This window comes from Loxodonta africana, chromosome 6, assembly GCF_030014295.1.
Source record: "Loxodonta africana isolate mLoxAfr1 chromosome 6, mLoxAfr1.hap2, whole genome shotgun sequence".
NCBI lineage: Eukaryota > Metazoa > Chordata > Mammalia > Proboscidea > Elephantidae > Loxodonta > Loxodonta africana.
Genome location: NC_087347.1, coordinates 9,944,491 through 9,963,334, shown reverse-complemented (window position 1 = coordinate 9,963,334; position 18,844 = coordinate 9,944,491). Strand labels below are relative to the sequence as shown.

The window sequence follows — 18,844 nt, the reverse complement described above, 5'->3', positions numbered from 1 at the left end:
TGCTACTTAGAAAGTGAAATCCGCCTTTGTAGATTCCCTCCCCTGTTTAAAAACTATATTAATTCCTTCTTTGTTTCATTAATGCAAAACATTTCAATACAAGTTGAGACACAGCACTGGAAACTTTGACCTTCAGAATTAGGAAAGGTAAAAGTATAAAGGGAGGACTTTATGATGTGATGCTGGCTTCTTGCATGGACTAGTGGGAATTATATTTGATATCAGTTGTCAGCTAGCTGATTTAAAAAAAAAACAGAACCAGAGCAGGTGCAGTGTTAACATTGCCACCTGTCTCTAATAGACAGTAAAGTAGGCAAGGTAGTGTTTTATTGACTATGCAGAGGCATTCGACTGTGTGGATCGTAACAAATTACAGATAACATCGCGAAGAGTGGAAGTTCCAGAACACTTAATTCTGCTCGTGTGGAACCTGTACACAGACCAAGAGGTAGTCGTTTGAACAGAACAGTGGGATACCGCGTGGTTTAAAATCAGGAAAGGTGTGCGTCAGGGTTTTAGCCTTTCACCATGCTTGTTCAGTCTGTGTGCTGAGCAAATAATCTGAGAAACTGGACTATATGAAGAAGAATGTGGCATCAAAGAATTGGAGGAAGGCTTGTTAACAGCCTGAGATATGCAGATGACACAAGCTTGCTTGCTGAAAGTGAAGAGTACTTGAAGCACTTACTGATGAAGATCAATGACTACAGTCTTCAGTATGAATTACATCTCAACTTAAAGAAAGCAGAAGCCCTCACAACTGGACCAGTAAGCAACATCATGATAAATGGAGAAAAGATTGAAGTTGTCAAGGATTTCATTTTACTTGGATCCACAGTTAATGCCCATGGAAGCAGCAGTCCAGAAATAAACGATGTATTGCATTGGGCAGATCTGCAGAAGACCCCTTTAAAGTGTTAAAAAGCAAAGATGTCACTTTGAGAACTAAGGTGTGCCTGACCCAAGCCATGGTATGTTCAGTCGCCTCATATTCTCATGAAAACTGGACAATAAATAAGGAAGATCAAAGAATAATTGATGCATTTGAATTATGGTATTGGTGAAGAATATTAAATATACCATGGACTGCGAGAAGAACAAACAAATCTGTTTCGGAAGAGATACAGCCAGAATGCTCCTTAGAAGCAAGGATGGCGAGACTTCATCTTGCATACTTTGAACATGTTATCAGGAGGGACCAGTCCCTGGAGCAGGACATCATGCTTGGTAAAATAGAGGGTTAACGAAAAAGAGGAAGACCCTCAGATGGATTGACACAGTGGCTGCAACAGTAGGCTCAAACATAGCAGTAGTTGTGAGGATGGTGCAGGACTGGGCAGTGTTCTATTCTGTTATACACAGGGTCACTATGAGTCAGAACTGACTCAGTGACACCTAAAAACAACAACAAGGTAGTGAAGGACTTTACTAAAGTAAACTTAGAAGCTCCTTTCCATAATTTTCCCAGTTTCAGAATGTATCGAGGCAGAAATGACTTGACAGAAGAAAATGTCTTGAGTGAAGAAGTGTTTTGATTTCTGAATTTCTACAGTTTGTAAGTTTGCTATGGTGTTAGATGATGAGTTCTACTTGCTAACTGGAGAGCCCTCTCTGGAGTATAGCGCTCCCAGTACAATAGCCTGAAGAGCAAGTCCATTCATTTCTGGTGGAGCCAAGTTAGCTGGAATGACACTGATGACTTCACACACGGGACCTCCCTTCTGAACAGAATTAGTGATGTCTGCTCTAGGTATTTCTCAGTAAGGTAATTGGAGATGGCTCTATAAAATCTCTCCTATGTCACATAAGTGCTAGACACCTGTTCATTGATTTATTATTATTATTATTATTTTTTTTACTGAAAATCGTAATGATTAAGCAAGGTGCCAAGACCAGATACATTATTCTTTGTTCAACTCATTCCCCTGTCTTTAAAAGTATCTGATTTTCTTTCTGGCTGAAGTCAGCCTGGTATATGATCCATAAATGTGCCACATTGTACTTGGAAACAACAAAACTTACACTTGGAGTGAAATGTCCTGCTTGTGTCCATAGGTAATGTCCTTACTTTAAAACTGTAGTCGTGGTCTCCGGTGTTCTTTCTCACATAGTTTACTTATCTTTCTTCAGAAGATGTCTAGATTCTTCCTAATGCTGCATGTTCAAGATTGTCTTGTCCAGAGATTCCAGGCAGGCTCTGGGTGTGTACTAGTGCATACTCACAGCCGTGGGCATGAGGGCAGTAGGGGTGTGGGGCGTATTCAAACCACGTGAGGTGCTTTTTCAAAGAGATTATGATATATTGCAGTCCATCCATTCTCCCTTCCAGCCAGGGACAGCTGTGTTTTCAGGACTCCTGTTAACAGTAGAACAAGTGTGTTACCCCACGGGGGTTCGTTTAAAGATTGGGAGTCCCCAGGACTACCCTAGCTTCTGACACCAGCTACAAGTTCGGGGGTTCCCCAGACTGCCTTCAGGTTTGGTAATTGTCTTAGCTATCTAGTGCTGCCATAACAGAAATACCACAGTGGATGGCTTTTAACAAACAGAAATTTATTTTCTCACAATTTAGGAGGATAGAAGTCTGAATTCAGGGCGTTGGCTCTGAGGGAAGGCTTTCTCTCTCTGTTGGCTCTGGAGGAAGGTCCTCGTCTCTTTTGAGCTTCTCTGCCCCTGGGCAGTCTTCATGTGACTTGGCATCTCTCTCCCCCCCCCCCCCCCCCCGTCTCTGCTTGTTAGCTTTCAGTTAATCTCTTTTATATCTCAAGAGGAATTGACTCAAGATAAACCCTGCACTGCACTAATCCTGTCTCTTTAGCATAATAAAGAAAACTCATTCTCAAATGGGATTCCAAGAAACCAAAAACCAAACCCATTGTTGCCCTTGAGTGGATTCCGACTCATAGTGACCCTATAGGACCGAGCAGAACTGCCCCCATATGGTTTCCAAGGAGCGCCTGGTGGATTCGAACCGCTTACCTTTTGATTAGCACCCGTTGCTCTTAACCATTATGCTACCAGGGTTTCCCCAAATGGGATTATAACCATATAAAACCCATTGCTATAGAGTCTATTCTGACTCCTAATGACCCTATAGGACGGAGTAGAATGGCCCTGTGGAGTTATAGAAGCTGATTGCCGTGTGTTTCTCCCTTGCAATGGCTGGTGGGTTCAAAATGATCTTTCAGTTAGCAGCTGAGTGCTTAACCACTACACCACCAGGGCTCCTGAACCACAGGCGTAGAGATTAGGGTTTACAGCACACACTTTCAGGGGGACGTAATTCAGGCCGTAACAGTAATTCATTAGAGCAACTCACAGGATACTCACAGTTATGGTTTCATTATAGTGAAAGATACAGATTAAAATCTACCTTGGAAGAAACACATTCGGCAGTCTAGGGAACATCAGGTCCAGGGCCTCAGGTGGTTTTCTCCCAGCGGTGCCATGTGGACAGTCACCTTTTTACCAGCAATGATGTGTGGCCACACATAGAAGTATTGCCAACTAGGGAAGCCCACTTGAGCCTTGGTATCCAGAGTTTTTACTGGGGCTCTATCATGTATGGCTGTGTGGCTGCTTTGGTCTCTAGCACTTCCAGAGGTGGAGCTGATACGCTGCGGCCTGAGGCCCCCTCAGGCCCCCACCGTAAATCACATTGTAGGGTGGACTAGTGGGTGTGGCCCAAGAGCAAGGGCCAAATCTCTCTTTGGCCTAATTTAATTCTCTAATGCACAGTTAGGCTGGGGGGGGGGAGTGGGGTGGGGGGGGAGTGGCGAATCTCAATAGAATTTAAACTTTTCCATTTTAACCATCCTGAATTTCTTTCTTTATAGGTGATTGGGGAGGGGGGGAAGGAGAAGTAAATATCAACACCGACTCCCTTCCACTGTTTCCTCACTGTGTTAGGAAGTATTTTTAGGGTTGGTCAGAGACATACATCTGAATAGAGGAATAGAAAATCACTTGTTAGAAGAATTTGCACACAAACAAGCTTCAAAGTCTGTCCCATAATTCCACTCCTGCTTTTAGAGATCGGGGACTTGTAAATTCCAAGTCTCACAGCTGTAGATTTTGTTGGCTGAGTGCCTCTTTGCTCCATCTGAAGTTTTCCATAAACACCATTTTTGGCTGGGAGTCAAACATGCACACAGGTGCCCTTTCACTGCTCTTTCTCCTTAGGAAGTCCACTCAATTAGACCAGGCTAAACCAATATGGCGTTGTGATTGATTTATTTATTTACTTACTTTTCGGACTGAACAGATTAAAGCAGAAACAATCAAGTATTTACTACCATTGGGGAAAATAATGTGTTTTAGCACCTTTACACATCTTAAAGTACTGTGGATTTAAGCACGTTAAGTATATTATATAGGCTGAATAGTTTGCTCATAAAATGGTACGTTTCCTATATTGAATAGAAAAAAATGGATTTTAAATTTGTGTTTCTTTACCTTTTGGTGATACAGTGGTTAAGAGCTTGGCTGCTAACCAAAAAAATTGGCCGTTCTGATTCACCAGCTACTCCTTGGAAACCCTGTGGGGTAGCTCTCTGTCCTGTAGGGTTGCTGTAAGTCAGAATTGACTAGACTGTTTTATGGGCTCTGGATTTTTTACCTTTTGGAGCCCATAGACACCTTTAAGACTCAGATAAAAGCTTTAGACTCTTTTCCCTGGGGGCAGTGGGGGGGTAGGTGTGGGGAAACATGCCAGCACCTTACATGCTTACGATCCCAGGGCCCCGGCCCTCAGATCATTCACAGACTACAGGGCAGGAACCTCTGGTTTAGACATTAATTTGTAAATTACTCAGTTAGGTATACTTTTAAATCACTTTGTTTATAAATTAAGCTAAGATTTGAAGAACAAGTCAGCTGAAATACTCGGTTACTCAACTATCATGGTGTTGCTGTTACAGAAGCAGTAACAGGAGGAGGACTTTGATTTTGAATGCTGAGAAGGGTCACGTGGGTGTCCCTCACCCGTTTTAGCCTAGTCACTATGGAGTCCTAGGATTTTTAGATACCATCTTCTAAATTTCCCCTGAAAGATCTTAATATTAAAAAAAAATTAAGTTACATCAGTAATATGTGAATGTATTATCACTTATGTATTACATATTTGTGTATTATCATGAAGTTCTCCTTGACACCTCCACTTAAATTTATTCACACTGAGGGCCACTGGAATTTAGATTACAAGGGACTTACCTTAATGTTTAAGAGCAGCTCTTGTACGCGGTGTGACTTTTAGTTACATTAGTTGTTGTTAGCTGCTGTTGAGTCAGCCCCTGACTCATGGCGACCCTGTGCACAATGGAATGAAATGTTGTTCAGTTCTGTGCCATCTCTGGGATCAGTTTGGATTGGACCGTTGTGATCCGTAGAGTTTTCATAGGCTAATTTTTTGGAATCAGTTTGCCAGGTCTTTTGTCCTAGTCTGTCTTAGTCTGGGAGCTCCACTGAAACCTGTTCAGCATCCTAGCGACACGTAAGCCTCCACTGACAGACAGTGGCTGCGCGTGAGGCGCGTGGGTTGGGAATCAAACCCATGTCGCCCATGTGGAAGGCGAGAATTCCGCCAGTGAACCATCACTGCCCCCGTAGTAATTCGAAATAAATATTTCATTAGACAGTGCTTGAAGCCATTTTGTTCCCTTGAAATGATTTCTTGGGTAAATTTTTGTATTAAAGTGGTTGGTCTTACCAGTTTTTCAGGGTTATACTTTTTGAAATCATTTCTTCAGGAAGATGGGAACAGATTTTTCCCCTTTTTGGATAGGTAGCTGACTTAGGCCCCAGGATATCCCATGGCGTGTGTGAAATCTTTTTAGGGCTGGTTACATCTAGATCCCAGATCTTCATCCTTCTGCTTCAGGTTTTCCAGAATCCTGGCTGGTTCCAATGGGCCTAATATGTGAGTAAACCACTAAGAATGATGTAGTGGAAATAAACCCTGTTTGAGGACCTTGAGCCCCTAGGTTCTATTTCTGATTTGGTCTAGACTCAGCTGTGTGACCTTGTGCGGCGCCCTGGCACATCTCCCTCTTCACAGGAATGGTGGAGATGATAAAGACTGATGCTGTCTCCCGTGGGTGTGAGGAGATTCACAGGAGATAGGTCATGCACTCTGTCAGCTGTAACATATCAGGCCATTTGTTGATACGTCTGTCCCTGGACTGTGAACCTGGAACACAGGTGCCGGCTAAGTCTTTTCTTGGTTTTTAATTCCACACCTCTAATTGTGTTTTTCTATAGAGTAGGCACTTATTTTAATGTTTGTTAAGAGATTTGAGTAAAACAAACAAGCAAACAAATGTTAAAGTAGTACTATTTCTTGGGAAAAATATTTGGTAGTACTTACTAAAGTTAAACGTAACCTTACGGCCCAGCGCTTCCACTCCCAGGTGTATAACCAACAGTAATGCAAACAGATCCTCACCAAAATTCATGTCCAAGAATGTTCATAGCCACACTATTCATAATAGCAGAAAACTAGAAAACAACCTAGATGTCTGTCAGCGGTGGAATGGAGTAATACGTTGTAGTATATTTATACAGTGAAACACTGTACAGCAGTGCAAAAGAACAAACGATTGTTCGTGAAACAACACAGATGACTCTCTCATAGTGTTCAGCAAAAGAAGACAGTCATGAAAGAATATATGCCATGTTACTCCATTTATATAAAAAGTTCAAAAGCAGGCAGTATTAATTTTTGAGAACGAAAGTCAGGAAAGTTGTTACTTTGGAAAGAGGTGATTGGGAGGGGGCATGGAGAAGACTTTCGAGAGCTGTCCACACTCTATTTTTTTCTTTAATCTCCCCTACCCATCAGCCCCGTAGGGTTTCCAAGGAGCGCCTGGTGGATTTGAACTGCTGACCTTTTGGTTAGCAGCTGAGCTCTTAGCCGCTGTGCCACCAGGCTCCATTTTAATCTCAGGTGGTAGCTCTATGGGTATATTCACTTTATGGGAAATTAGGAAATTACACATTTATGTTTTGTGTACTTTTCATAAGAATGTTATACTTCCATAAAGCATTTTCTTAAGGGAGGAGATGAGTGAAATCCATTTAAAAGTTTCTGAATTTTTTTTACCCTTCCCTTATGAAAACGACAGTGACCCTGAAGGCAGAACTTTACCTACCTTGCTCTTCCGTGGGGGATATGCTTGGCATGTGAACATTACACCAGAGAAGTGTGCTCAAAATCTTTCCACTGAGTAGGGTTCTGTGCTCGATATCTCACTGTATAATATTTGGTGTATCAAAAAGTATATTGTAGTTTTTAGAAATTTTTTAGAAACAAGGATTTTTTTTTTTCATATAGAATGGACTAATGTTTATGTAAACTGGCAACACTAGCTAGCCTCAACACACGCACATACCCTCATTAGTCCAGGCATATAGAACAGATTTAGAGCCAGAAATTAAAACCAGATCTAGTGACTCCAAGGTAGAATTTTCTTTGGTGCACTGCTGCTCTGTGTGAACAAGAAGTAGATAGACTTTATGAGGTACAGGTTTCCAACAATTTGAAAATTATAATATAGTTTTTAGTAAGTAGAAAAGCCAGGTTTTTTTCTCCCTATAATTCTCTGTTTTTACCCCATCCAGTCCTTTATATTTTCCAATTCCTGAGTACTAATATGAAAGGTACTTGTAGGACTTGACTATTATGAAAGCAAATAAGCTGCCAGTTTAGTAAAAGAAAATGCAAATAAATAATTCACATAAAGGGAAATAAAGTTAGTAAACAAAATGGAAAAATGTTTTTTATGAAAAATTCAGATTTGACCCACTTTAGCATACCATTTTATTCCTATTATAAAAATTTTAAAAGGATAGCAGCACTTAGTTTTGATAATGCAAAATGGTGTGATGGTTTAACCCTTTTTTTGGGGGGAAAATGGTATGTCATTGCATCAAGCCTGTCATTTGCTCTAGTAATTTCACTCCTTGGAGTGTTTTCAAAAGAAATAGTTCAAGAAAGCAAAACCCATATGCACACAGATATTTCTTGTTATCTATAGCTGACAAAAAATTAGTTATAAAGTAAATGTCCAGTGGGGAGTAACTAGTAGATTATGTTATAGCAGCAAGGTACGGTAACTAGTATGTGCCCATTGGTATTATTATAAGACTGTATACTCACAGAGAAATATTAGCTATCATAACTGATTATAAAAATAATAGGTACAGTGATTGTAACTACCTAAAAATATAAAGTTATATAAAAGCCATTTATAGAGTTCTATTTTAAGATTGTGAGATTGTTTTTATTTTAAATAACTAATTTTTTTTGTAGTTTATCATCTGTTAGAAAAAATGATAATGAGCAGTGTTTGATGAGTTTTGCATTTTACCCGTAGCCATATCCTGCTTACTGTGATGCATTCATTCTTTTTCAAAGACTTTAGTTTAAAAGTAGATGGGAATGAGTGTTTGCCTAGTGCATCTGTCACGCCTGACTGGTTATGTAGATCAAAAGCCATTTCTCATCATTCATCAATTTTGTGTACATTTTGGGATTTCTTTGTTTTAAATTTGTTTTTCTTTTGTATGTATAGTGACATTTTCCATTATTATCGACCGTGAAGGGTACCGGGGTCCTTGGTAAAATGAGTTGTCCCCTCTTGTTCTGAGCAGGAGAGCCTAGCTCTTTGAACCCTGTGAGAGTGGGGAATGTGTCATTGAATCCACAAAACTTGCACTGAGTGTGCAATAAATACTGTTGAATGAGTCTGAAGATCAAGATTTGAACCAGTTACTGTGCCATTTAAACAGCTTCTCTTAGGTAACCTTTTTTTGTCTTTATTTTTTTACTACTTCATTGAGGTATAATTGACGTACAATAACCTACACATATTTAAAATACAGTTTGATCTTTTTTTTTTTTTTTTTAATCCTTTCTCCTTCTTCCCCAACCTGAGCAACTGATCTTTTTCTGTGTATGGTTTCTCTTTTTCCAGAATGTCTTACAGTGTAGCCTTTTCAGACTGGCTTCTTTCACTTACCAAAATGCATTTAAGGTTCCTCCACGTGTTTTTGTGGTTTGATAGCTCATTTCTTTCTGTTGCTGAATAACGTTCCATTGTATGGATAGACCAGAGTTTGCTTGTCCACTTTTCTACCGACAGACATCTTGGTCATCTCCAGTTTTTTGCTATTATGAATAAGATTGCTGTTAACATTCATATGTGTGTTTTTGTGTGGACATAAGTTTTCAACCCATTTTGGTAAATACCTAGGATTATGGATTCTATGGCAAGACTATGTAAGAAACTGCCAAATTGTCTTCCAAAGTGGCTGTTCAATTTTGCATTCCCATCAGCAATGAATTAGAGCTCCGGCTGCTTCATATTCTTAATAGCACTGGTATATTTTGGCTATGAGTTCTTTGCCAGGTCTGTGTGTTTTGCCAATGTTTTTTTTCCCAATCTGGCTTGTTTTTAAGGGTCTTTTGCAGAGCCAGAAGTATTTACCAATCAAGTCCAACTTATTAATATTTTCTCTCATGGATCGTGCTTTTGGTGGTGTATCTAAAAAGTCATTTCCAAACCCAAGGTCACCTAGATCTTCTCTGGTGTGATCATCCAGAAGTTTTATAGTTGTGCATTTTACATTTAGTTCTGTGATCGATTTTGAGTTAGTTTTTGTGAAAGGTGTAAGGTCTGTGACTAGATTCATTGTTTTGCATGTGGATGTCTAGTTGTTCTGGCACCACTTTTTAGAAAGATGATCCTTTCTCCATTTAGTTGCCTCTGGTCCGTTGTCAAAGATTAGTTGACTCTATTGGGGTGGGTGTATCTCTGGGCTCTCTGTTCTATTCCATTGGTCTTTTTGTTTTTCAGCACTACACTGTCTTGATCACTGTAGTTTTATAATAAGTTTTGAAGTTAGATAGTGTCATTGCTCTGACTTAGTTCTTCAGTATTGTGTTGGTTTTTCTGGGTCTTTTGCCTTTCCATATAAATTTAGAATTAGTTTGTTGATATCCATGAGATAACTTGCTGGGACTTTGATTGGAAGTGCGTTGACTCAAGGTTGAAATTGGGAAGAGCTGACGTTTTAACAATATTGAGTCCTCTTACCCATGAATATGGAATGTTTATTTACATCCCCTCTGATTTATTTCTTTAATCAGAGTTTTTATAGCTTTTCTCATATAGATCTTGTACCTCTTATCTTAGATTTGTACCTAAGTATGTGACTTTTTGGGGTGCTCATGTAAGTGGGAAGTCCTGGTGGCACAGTGGTTAAGAGCTCGGCAGTTGGAATCCACCAGTCACTCCCTGGAAACTCTCTGAGACAGTTTATGTTGTAGTTTTAATTTCAGATTTCAGTTGTTCATTACTGGCATGTAGGAAGCTAATCGACTTTGTATATTAACCTTATTTCCTGCTGACTTGCCTCAGAGAGAGCATCCATACTGGAAGCCACAGCCTTAACTTTGTATCAGAATTGACATTTCATCACTTTTGCTGTATTCTATTCATTAGGAGTGAGTTATCAACTCACTCTCACACTTAGGGGAGGGGATTAAACGAAGGCCTTGGGCTGGGATCCCTGGAGGCTGTGTAACCTGAGGAGAGCAGATGGGATTTTGCCTAGCAGATAATGCCCTCTCCTGCCTTTCATGATAGCATATCCTTTAATAGAACCTAACAATCATATGGACAGTCAGGATGTTGAATCTTGATACATGTAAAATGGAGAATACGAAGATAACCAGGAATTAAAATTTCCTCATTTTCAGCTGCCACTGGACAATTTTCTTTTTCTAAGAAGTGTGTGTGGCTTAATGAAAAAGATTGACGTTGTCACTGAGAGAATATATAACTTTTGTTAAACGTGGAGGACATTAGTGGGTTCAGTTGTGTACGTTGTAGATTTTCAGCATCTTTCATGTGAGATTTTGTATGGTCTGTTACGAATTATATATGCTAGCATGTGGGATGGTGACTCAGGAATTTCTTTACACAACTTAAAAAATTATCTTGTCTTTTGAAAGTACCAAATTAGTTTACTTGGTGTACCAGGCTGTCTGACCGGCTGTGTAACTCCTGAGCATGCATCAGGATAGATACAGCTCAGCTTTGAATTCTGTCCCTAAGCGATCTGTGGCACGCCTGTGATGTACTGGGCGCCAGAGGGAGTTTACAGTCTGTTTTGGGGTGAAAAAGAGGTTGAAATTTACCGATGACTTGTTTGGTAGAATCGCCAGTAGCGGTTGGTTAAATAAATTAAAATACATCAAATAATTAAATATTGTATAGCTATTTAAAAAAAAGAGGTGTGTGTTTGTGTGGAAGGAGTGCCGAGAAACAACTGTTAAGTGCAAGCAGCAAGGGCACAAAAGGGTACAAAACGTCCAACACGTGGAGGGTGGGGTCTGCGCCTGAGCGTAAGGGGTCTGCGGCTGCGGCTGCGTGCGTCAGTGAATCAGGGACGTGCTTTGGAGGGTTATGAGAAACTGCTGGTAGTGGCTACTTCTGAGGAGTAAGACTGGGGTGGTGTTTAGGAGAAAGACTTCACTTTTCATTGCACGCCTTTAAAAACAAAAGCAAACAATGCCCATAATTTTTGTTTTAAAAAAATTAGGGCTCTGTCTATGAACATTTAATTTTAAGAAACGTGCACCTGTGTCTGATAATGAATGCATGTGCATGTTCTCTACAGCTAGTTCAGTGGTGCTGAGCATTGCAGTGGGCGCCTTTGGAGGAAAGCTCAACCTGTGCTGTCAGGTCTCTTTGTCAGAATCTTTGCTGGCAGAGGCTCATTATTCCTTATCTTCTTTTCTTTACAGGGAGACCAAATTTTGAGGAAGGTGGACCAACATCAGTGGGGAGAAAGCATGAATTCATACGATCAGAAAGTGAAAATTGGCGTATCTTTAGAGAGGAACAAAATGGAGAAGATGAAGATGGAGGTTGGCGACTAGCTGGATCAAGAAGGGATGGAGAGAGGTGGCGGCCTCACAGTCCTGGTAAGAATTCAAAGGGACTTAACTAGGTGAGGGCTTGGTGGAAATTGCTAGGGATTGAGCAAGAAAGATAAATTGGTTTTTTAAAAAAAGAGTCATGTTAGTTATCACACTCAGTCTTATTATTACAAAAAATTTAAGTGTAAAAAAAAGTATCCCCACCACATCTGTTCAGTTGAATGAAATTATTATTCTTGGTTTTTCTGGGGCAAATAAACCAAAAACCAAACCCGTTGCCGTTGAGTTGCTTCTGACTCATAGATAGTGTGGTTTAATGGAAAGCACCTGGTCTCTATTGCAAAAATGATAGAGGGCTTTGCTCGATTTTTTTCTAGGATTTTATCTAACTCTAGATCTCTGAGTCTTTGTTCCAATATTCTTTAAAACTTACAAATGTATAATTATATGCTTACTTTTCTGGGTTAGGAATATGTACTCCCTCAGCCCTCTCCGATATCTTTCCTGAATAAGAAAGGATTTATTCTTTCATTTTTTTTCTCTCCTGAAAATACGATTTATTATTTGAAGAATAAACTTTAAACCCGGGTCAAAAACATAATCACAAGTTTATTTTTTTGTCCGTCTAACTTCAGGAAAGGGAGAGAGAATAGTAGTGATTAGTGGTTTTTAAAGTTCTTCTGTTTGACTCTTAAGAATGCTTCAGACTTCCTCGCGGACCTTGGATACGCTGGTAATTGAAGACACTGGTGCTTTGTGTTCAAGTTCATCCCCTACCAAAGTGCTGATTCTAGGCCTCATGATGATCATACGCAACTGTAGCACAGAGTCATGGGGTTGCGCAGAAATTCAGCACTCAGAAAGTGTGTCCTGACCCTACAAATTTAATGTCCCAGACAGTATTCTCTCAACCATGTCAAGGAAGCCTACCTTCAATAGAGAAAGTTATGATAATGTAATATAACAAAATAATGTAAAAATTGTTTTTAAAATTATCAGCAAAACCATTGGTCTAGGTCTAAGTGAATATTACAACGGGCATGCGGAGTATTTTATGGAGTTGTAGATGTAGAAACATAGTAAATTTAACCTTTGGGCAGAGTTAATGAGACTTTCACACCAGCTCCTGAAGGCTGCCTCTTGGGTGGGTTTTCTGTCGTCAACGGGCATTGTTTACATCATAGGGTCTAGGCAGTTCTCATCAGTCTGTGCCCTGGGCAACCAGATGTTATAATAGTTCTCTTCAAAGCATCCAGGCTCTTTGTCCTGAGCTTGCCTGTAAGCAGAAGGCTTTGTAGACTATGTTCCCAACAAGCATTCAGTGAAAAAATGGACAGGATCTGGGCTGAGAGAGAAGAAAAATTCCAGCTGATCAAAAACAAACAAGGTGAATGTTTGGGAAGATGAATAGTATTTCTGAGCCCAAATGTCTGATGTTGGTTCTATTAAAGGGAGTTAAACAAAGTGAAATTCAGTGTTATCCCCTACCACTGACTCCCTGCCCGGCAGCTTTGATTCTGGATAGATAGTGTCCTCCTCCTCCTCTTATCTTTCTCTCTCCCTAATATTTGACTTTTATGTCAGTCGTATTTGTCATCAGTTGAGCAGTCTTCCAAACATTTTTATTCATACTTTTTCCTTTTAAGACACTTTGCAGGATAAAGAGATAAGTGGGGCTGAAAACAATACTGTAAATGCCTTTTTGAGAAAGAATAGCATCTACTTTTTTTCACCTTAGCATGTTGGTCTGATGATAGCAGGTTTTATAAGTGAACTCTTAGCATTTGTTATACTATTAAAAAACTCACTGTCATCGAGTCAATTCCGACTCCTAGTGACCCTGTAGGACAGGGTAGAACTGCCCCATAGGGTTTCCAAGGCTGTAAATCTTTACGGAAGCAGACTGCCACAGCTTTCTCCCTCGGAGCAGCTGGTGGGTTCTAACTGCTAACCTTTTGGTTTGCAGCTGAGCGCTTTAACCACTGCACCACCAGGTTTCCTTTCTTATGCTATAGCTAATCTTTTGTTAGAATTGTGGGTCAAGTTTTAAATGTAAAATTGTTTTGACTGATTTTCTCTCATGAAATAGTGTCAAACTCTAGCTTAGCTGTGAAGTCTGTAAAGCAGTGGTGGTCCTAATCAGCTGTGCTGCAGGTTAGCCTTTGCTGCCACCTTTGCCTCGTAAAGAAAACGTTATTGACTATTGGTAAGACAATAACAAAATTAGGGACTATGGTTTTATTAAAGCAGGGCTCACAGCTGGATGTGTGTAGAGACTAGGGCATGACTAAGGACAGCTGAGCATCTACTCTGGGAGAGTTGAACTTAGGAAACTCAGTGGGCGTCACTTGCCAGATGCCTAGAAGGGTAGATTCATATCGTGGTGCATACTTACAGAAGGTTTGGAAGTGGCAATAGTAGAGGACAGAGTACTCAGGAATTAATTCAACATTTGATCAGAAATACTCCTTTTGAGTAATGGCTCTAGGTTTACATTTAAGCAATCTGGTTATAAAATTCCTGCTTCCACACTGTACTATACCCCTTGCCATTGAGCCAGTTCTACTCATAGCGACCCTGTAGGACAGAGGAGAACTGCCCAAGAGGGTTTCCAAGGCTGTAATCCTTAGCGGGGGCAGGCTGCCACAACTTTCTCCCATCCTGCTTCCATAGAAAGTAGTAAATAGTGGCTTTTTCATTGTAAGTTGGGGATGGGGGGCTGTGGGAATAATGTTTATTTAATCTTTTTGTAAGTGGCGTCTTAGATGCTGTGTGTATCGGGCATTTGCCTTTTGGTTTTCAGTTCGATTCTTAGATTGCTGGTTTTAGTGAATTGGGCCTTAATAGTGATGGCACTGGGTTTTTTTATTTTAGTGAGAACTTTAAACTTTGGCCTTATTTCTCTTGTGTATCTCCCACTGAGAAAACAGTCAAGGATAGAAAATTCTGATAGTTTAAAACCTGCCTCTGTCTTTTAGACTCAGGCTTGTCCGATTTTAACAACAGTTTCCTTCTATCACCCTCTTTTCCTTTCTTTTTAAAATACCTTAAGTAGGATCTTTTATTCTTAACCCACTGGCTTCAAGTCAGTCTTGACTCACAGCAACCCTATAGGATAGGGTAGAGCAGCTCCATAGGGTTTCTAAGGCTGTAAATCTTTACAGAAGCAGACTGCCACATCTTTCTCCCACAGAGTGGCTGGTGATTTCAAACCGCTGACCTTTCATTTAGCAGCTGAGCACTTTAACTACTGTACCACCAGGATTCCCTTTTATTCTGAGGCAGTCTTTTTTTTCTGTTGGAAAGTAGATGCAATAAATACTATGCTAGGATGGATTTAGGAATGTCCCCAGGGATATTATACAGAAATGAGAACTCCCCAGGAAGAGTAAGAGATGAGAGAAAGGGAAAAGAGAACCAGCATGTTACTGTGGAAAATGCAGCAGAAGATGGAGAATTGGATTCTAGTTCTGCCTTTCCAATAGTCATGTTACTTCAGCTGTCAGCCTTTAGTTTCTTCTTCAACTATAAAATTAGGATAATGCGGTATATATAATCTTTACGACACCTTCTAGCCCTATAATTCCGTGACTTAAGGTTTTGTTGGGGGTCAGGATCACAAACGGGAACTGGCACTAGCAAGTAGGCACCATGAGTTTGATGTTAAGCATTGACACAGGGAGCTGGTCTTAGCAATAAAGAATGATACATTCCTGGGAAGAAAGAAAATGCTTTAAGACTTACCAAAGGGAAGTCGTGGACTTTGGTCTGGGCAGAGCCAACACTGTAAGCCTGTGCTAGGTGTAGGTCAGCTGAGTAGCCAATCAGCATTTTAAACAGATGCCCAGAGCTTATTAAAGCACATACTTTGCATAAAGTTTCCTTTAAAAGTGCTTTGTTTTAAATTTATCTTTTAAAGTTATGGAGTATATCCAGTGACTTAGTCCTTAATGAAAACAAGTACTGTTGTCACTTAGTGATCGTATAAAAATACTCTGCACTTCATTGAATTTGCTTACTTTTCTTATAAGTTAGTAGGTTCATCATTTGAATTTGCTGTCAGTTGCAGTTTCCTCCTTTATTTTCTACCGTGGTTTTCTTTTTCAAGTGCTAGCATAAGGCTCTTCTAAGGTTTGTGTCCCCCGCCTCATCCCAGATGGCCTTTGTTCCGCAGGCTGGCGAGAACACATGGAACGGCGGCGAAGGTTTGAGTTTGACTTTAGAGATCGGGACGATGAGCGGGGTTATCGAAGAGTGCGCTCTGGCAGCGGGAGCATAGACGATGACAGGGACAGCTTGCCTGAGTGGTGCTTAGAAGATGCAGAAGAAGAAATGGGCACATTTGACTCATCTGGGGCATTCCTTTCTCTAAAGGTGAGATGTTTCTTTTCAATATCATGACACAGACATTGACCTTCTCCCAAAGCCAGGTGCGTGTTGATCTTTGGTTTTATTTTCTTGGAACAGAAAGTGCAGAAGGAGCCTATTCCGGAAGAGCAGGAGATGGACTTCCGACCTGTGGAAGAAGGGGAGGAGTGCTCTGACTCTGAGGGTAGCCATAATGAAGAAGCCAAAGAACCCGATAAGACAAATAAGAAAGAAGGAGAGAAAACAGATAGAGTAGGAGTTGGTAAGGCCCGTTTTTGTCTTTTACCTCTTTCTCATCAAGCTGAACTTACCTAAATTGTTAAGTCAAGATTACTTTGTGTTACAGAAGTTAGTGAAGAAGCCCCTCAAACCTCTTCATCATGTGCTAGGCCAGGTACTCCTTCAGACCATCAGCCTCAGGAAACACCACAGTTCGAGAGGAAAGAGGAACCCAAAACTGAGCAAACGGAAAAAGCTGAAGAGGAGAGTCGAACAGAAAATAGCTTATCAACCCAAGTGCCCAACAGAGGGGATGGTATGTATTTGTGAGATTAGACCAGCTAAAATAGGATTCTCCTCAGGCCAATGAGCACTGATATGCTAGACTTCTGTTTATGCCTTCTAGAAGTGCTTCTCGTGGGTGAGTTGTTGGAATTGTTTTAGCAGTAAACCTAGTTAGTTAATGCTTCTCATGTACGTACCCACCCCAGAATTCACCCAAACAGTGCTAGAATCTGCAGGGGTAGAGCTCAGGAACCTCACCTCCTGGGGTGTTATGACATAGCCAGCCTGGTCATCAGTCTACCAAACTGGGCTCAGGAACCTCTGCGTTAACTTCATTCCATATCAGACAGTTTCCTTCCTTTCATGTAATAGCTAGATGTGTGCCCAGCCTAAGTTACCAGATGAAACACCAAAATGCTGTTTCCCAAAAGAGGCCGAAAAGAGAGTGTGGTTGAATCCGTGTAAGTCCATCACCTCTGCTAGAGAATAAGCTTTAAGCATATCTCCTTTTTGCACTAAAAATAGCATTAACTATTTTTAGCTAATGTTACGGGGCTGATTTTTAAATTGCTCATACATTACCATGTTCCCTCTTGTACATAGTAAACAATAACATTGTAATAACTGATGATGATGGGTTAATTTTGTGATTTGTTCACCATAAAAATTCACATATTTAGCATGGCCTACAAGACCCTGTGGGGTCTGCCGTCTGCCCCCCTCTGCAGCTTCAGTGCTGGCCTCTGTCTCCCTCCTACTCCACTCGCCAGCCTTCTTCAAAGTCTTTCAGGTCCTGAAATGGGCCCTGCTCACTTGCCTCCATTCCTCAGCATAAACAGTCAGCATAGCATTACCGTATTATAGAGATCTATTTATTGCCTTTTTTGCACAGTAGACTAATATTTTGAAGGCTTGAGCTAGGAATTTCTTTACAGTTTTTTTTAAACGCCTAGAGCACAGCTGAATGAATGAATGAGTAAATGAGTTTAACAAGTACTTCAAACTCTACTATATATACCTGGTACTGTGGGATTGTAGCTTGGAACCCATTCTGTATGTAATAATGCTTTTTTAAGCTATGATGTGCCCCAGAATTACTTAGGATGCATTTTTTTGTATGTGCATTCCTGGGCTTTATTTTAGAAGATTTTAGGATAGTCCAGGCATATGTATTTTGAGAAAGCATCAGAGATGTGTATTAAAGGTTGGAGCTCTAGATTTCTAGTCTGTAGGGGACATCCTGCCCGCTGCCATTGAGTTGATTCAGACTCATAGTGACCCTATAGGACAGAGTAGAACTGCCTCATAGAGTTTCCAAGGAGTGCCTGGTGGATTCGAACTGCCAACCTTTTGGTTCGCAGCTGTAGCACTTACCCACTATGCCACCAGGGTTTCCATGTAGGGGACATAGAGCATGTATAGATAATCCAGGACAAAAAAAGTAATGATAGGAGTTCCCTGTTGGCAGACTCCTGGAATGCTTCAGGGAGCAGTGGTGTTTGAGCTCATCTTTGAATAAACATGTTTGAATAGTAAGTAAAATTTGGAGATAGGTGACAGGATGAATTGGGAGAGGGCTTCCTAGGATTAGAGAACAGTGAAGGCAAAGATGACGCGATGGGACTGCTCCAGGCATGGGCAGGAATTGGCACAGGTTTTTATCTCGATGGAGTGTGAGGTGCAAAAAGGAAGATGGGGGGAAAGATAGTTGAAACTTTGGCAGCTGTGTGTCAGGCAGCTTGTTTTGATGAGATGGTCTGCCATATGGCCTGTCAGGCTCATAAGCAGTCAGTACTGTAGAGGCACTGTACCTGTAAAGGGAGAGGATGGTGATGACACTTCAAGGTAGAAATTGTTGGACTTAGCCACTGCCTGCCAATCAGGGCAAAGAAGAGGGAGGAGTTGAAGGTGACGACGTGCCTGAGAGGATTATGGTACCATTAACAGGAAAACACATTTGGGAGGGGAAAGAATAAGCTCAGTCTGAACACTGGTTCTGAGAGATAGGTAGAGATGGCGAGAGAGCAG

General features: G+C 40.7%; 1 protein-coding gene across 2 annotated transcripts in view; it reads left to right on the top strand.

The window, feature by feature from the left end:
* Positions 1-18,844, top strand: part of GIGYF2 (GRB10 interacting GYF protein 2) — a 144,641-nt gene that overhangs the window by 68,184 nt on the left and 57,613 nt on the right. For both annotated transcript variants that reach the window (XM_064286544.1, XM_064286543.1), the window contains exons 9-12: positions 11,810-11,989; positions 16,119-16,318; positions 16,412-16,574; positions 16,659-16,847. In XM_064286544.1, coding sequence (XP_064142614.1) covers positions 11,810-11,989; positions 16,119-16,318; positions 16,412-16,574; positions 16,659-16,847 — 732 coding nt within the window. The remainder of the gene's footprint in view (positions 1-11,809; positions 11,990-16,118; positions 16,319-16,411; positions 16,575-16,658; positions 16,848-18,844) is intronic.